This window comes from Aptenodytes forsteri, unplaced genomic scaffold, assembly GCF_000699145.1.
Source record: "Aptenodytes forsteri isolate BGI_AS27 unplaced genomic scaffold, ASM69914v1 Scaffold13, whole genome shotgun sequence".
In the NCBI taxonomy this organism is placed as follows: Eukaryota; Metazoa; Chordata; class Aves; order Sphenisciformes; family Spheniscidae; genus Aptenodytes; species Aptenodytes forsteri.
Genome location: NW_008794543.1, coordinates 2230565 through 2233367, shown reverse-complemented (window position 1 = coordinate 2233367; position 2803 = coordinate 2230565). Strand labels below are relative to the sequence as shown.

General features: G+C 34.9%; 1 protein-coding gene across 1 annotated transcript in view; it reads left to right on the top strand.

Annotated features, from left to right (window-relative positions):
- The first annotated feature begins 479 nt into the window (after nucleotides 1-479).
- SPOCK3 (SPARC/osteonectin, cwcv and kazal like domains proteoglycan 3) overlaps nucleotides 480-2803 on the top strand; it is a 130098-nt gene continuing 127774 nt past the window's right edge. The window contains exon 1 of the mRNA XM_009272318.2: nucleotides 480-589. Within this exon, the coding sequence (XP_009270593.1) occupies nucleotides 507-589 (83 nt within the window). The 5' untranslated portion in view covers nucleotides 480-506. The remainder of the gene's footprint in view (nucleotides 590-2803) is intronic.

The following is a 2803-nucleotide window of genomic DNA, read 5'->3' as shown; positions in this document are numbered from 1 at the left end:
CAGTTCAAAATTGTTTTCTTTGGCAATTTGGTGCTCTGAATGACATAATGGGTATGCAGACTTCCTAAAAGTCCTAAGCAAATTCTAATATTAAAAAAGTGGTTTCAGCTACAGTAAAAACCGGCAGCCTTTGATTATCTTTGTTACAAATGTTGACCAGGAGAGAGTTGGATAGGGTACTTAGTATTTTTATGAATAAAAAACAGTGGTATTGTATGAGAATATACAGAAGTCTACATGTTTCATGAAGATCCGTTTTCCTTGGTAAGGAATTTTGCACAGCTTCATTTTGCATTATCATTGAGTGTGCTGCATTTTATCCTGGTGAAAATCAGTGCCTTTCAGTCCATCATGCTGTACAAGCAGCAGGCCAACCCCCCTCCACATATTTGGCGGGTTTTGTGTGTAGTGTGTTTCTTTTCTTAATTGCATGTTTCTAGATAATTGTTAACAATTTTCTAAAATTATTTTTAGCTTTAGATCCGGCTAAAGATCCATGTTTAAAGATGAAATGTAGTCGCCATAAGGTCTGTGTTGCGCAGGATCAACAAACTGCTGTTTGCATTAGTCACCGAAGGCTTACACACAGGTAAATACTTTAAAAGTTAATCCTATAGACTTTTTTTGTAGTGTTCGTGACTGACTGTAAACCATAAATATGCTATAATTAGTTTAGTTATTTAACAACATATGAGCACAGTAGGAGTGGATTTTAGAAGTAATTATGTATGCATAATTTGATTAGAATGTTTAATATTTGATTTTTTTGATAGGCTGGTAAACTAGAGGGTGTACATATTTAAATATCACAAGCTGCTGATACAAATACATTTAAGGAAATACCAACTGTGCCAGTACCAAATGAATATAACAATTGTGATAATGTCCTGCTGCTGTACATTACTTTGACTTCATCACTTCTGAAATGAAGCCAGAGAACTCAAAACTGCCTGTTAGAAGTGTAGGTAACGGCCTGTTATAGTATAAGTTTTTTGGGTTTTTTTTTGGTTTTTTTTGGTTTTTTTTCTTTTTTTTCTCTTCTTCTCTGCATTCCAATTTTCTTTGCATTCTGGACTGGTTAAATATAAGGAACAAATACATGATAAAGTTATTCCAGAATCCAAATGTAGATGATTTTTATTCTTACCTTTTTTTGGGAGAACAGTTCCAGATGCTCTGTTTATGTAGGTCTTAGAGTGGCAAAATATTAATGTACTTCTGTGGCTTTATCTGGGGCAGAAAGTGAATTTGTGGGGGGCTGAACCATACACTTAGCTGAGTCATGAGATTGTTGTTTGCTCAGGGGATGGAGTCAAGTTTCATATTTGACTTGGGATTGTTCATTTTTTTTGCACTTCAACAGCATAGTGGAAAGGCTAAACTTCAATAACATGATTGAAATAAGTGTGTGTTAAAGTGCTTTGCTCAGTAGGGGCTGAAAAGAGCTAAGGAAAATAGAGACTTTCTTGTCTGATGTAAGAGGATCATTTCAAGCTTTTTAGAGAGCCGGTACAGTTTTATGAATGATACAAGGATCGTTCTTCTGAGTGTCTAGTTATGTTTAAATAAACCCATCTGTAGCTTTTCAAAGAAGCAAGATAGTACATAGTGAAAGGAAAAGTTTAAATTACCCTCAATCTGCAGCTGCGGTTAATTAACAAAAAAGCTCTACATTATTTGTAGAGCTATACTGTTTATATCAAACAATCTCAGTGTAGAGCTAGACATTTTGGTTTGATAAAGTATTGTGTAAGGTGCAAAAATTATCAGACAAAGCTAAGTAGGCTAATTTCAGCTGCATGTGAACTGTCAGGGGAATATGTCAACTGTGAAAAGACAACACAATCATTTGAAATTTCTGAGAGGTATTACACACATTATTGAAAACAGTGGAAAAAATGCTATCTCCAAATTAAGTATACATGCAGTAGGTAAAGGCTGAAAACTTTTTTAGACTATATGACGCTGCATACAGTGGTTGAATTAATAAATGTATTGACATCTGCCTTCATACCTGTATTACTGCTCCCACAGTCCCTGGCACGCTTTTAGAAAGGTAATATTTTAAGAGGCAAAGGTTGTCTGAATATAATGCAATCTCATAATGGAAAACTTAGGAATGGCAGCAACTTGGTGATTGTAATAAGCACTGCAAGTCTAGTCTTGTAAGCTAGATGCAGCAATTCTCTACCTACCTGTCCTGAGCCAGGACAGGGATTTCCAAAGCTTAGATCTCCTTGTTCCCCCAGATTACCAGGTTCAAGGAGAAATCGATTGCTTTATGCTTTCTTTCTAAAGAAGTTTTCTTCATGCTGTCTCTGACCTTTCTGTAGTATGGTTCTGTAGTAGTACATACACCTTTCTGTGTATGTATGTATCTCTTTGAGGTAACAGTATGAATAGCGTATTCACAAGCAGTCGTGTCTGCTGGTCTCTTTATCTCTATTAACTTATTTAGCCCAAGATTTTATACCTTCACTGATATCTACAATTTGCGTATTGATTTTCAACAGAGCCATCTATTTTTCCAAGTTCCCAAAGGACTAGTCCACTCATTTAAAAGCCTTGGAAAAAATTAGATGAGAAAAATTATATTATCAACTGTCAGGTTATATTATCTACCTGTATCCATTTCTAATGTATCAGTTGTGTGTATTCAATCTGTTGGGAATTAATCTTTACAAAATTTCATCCCCAAAATTTTCCTTTTCCACTTTTTCTCTGTGTGTGTGCATGTGGCGTTACTCAGATTTGATAATTTGAAATTTTTTTTTTTTTTTTTTTTTTAAAAAAGGGAGGTGGG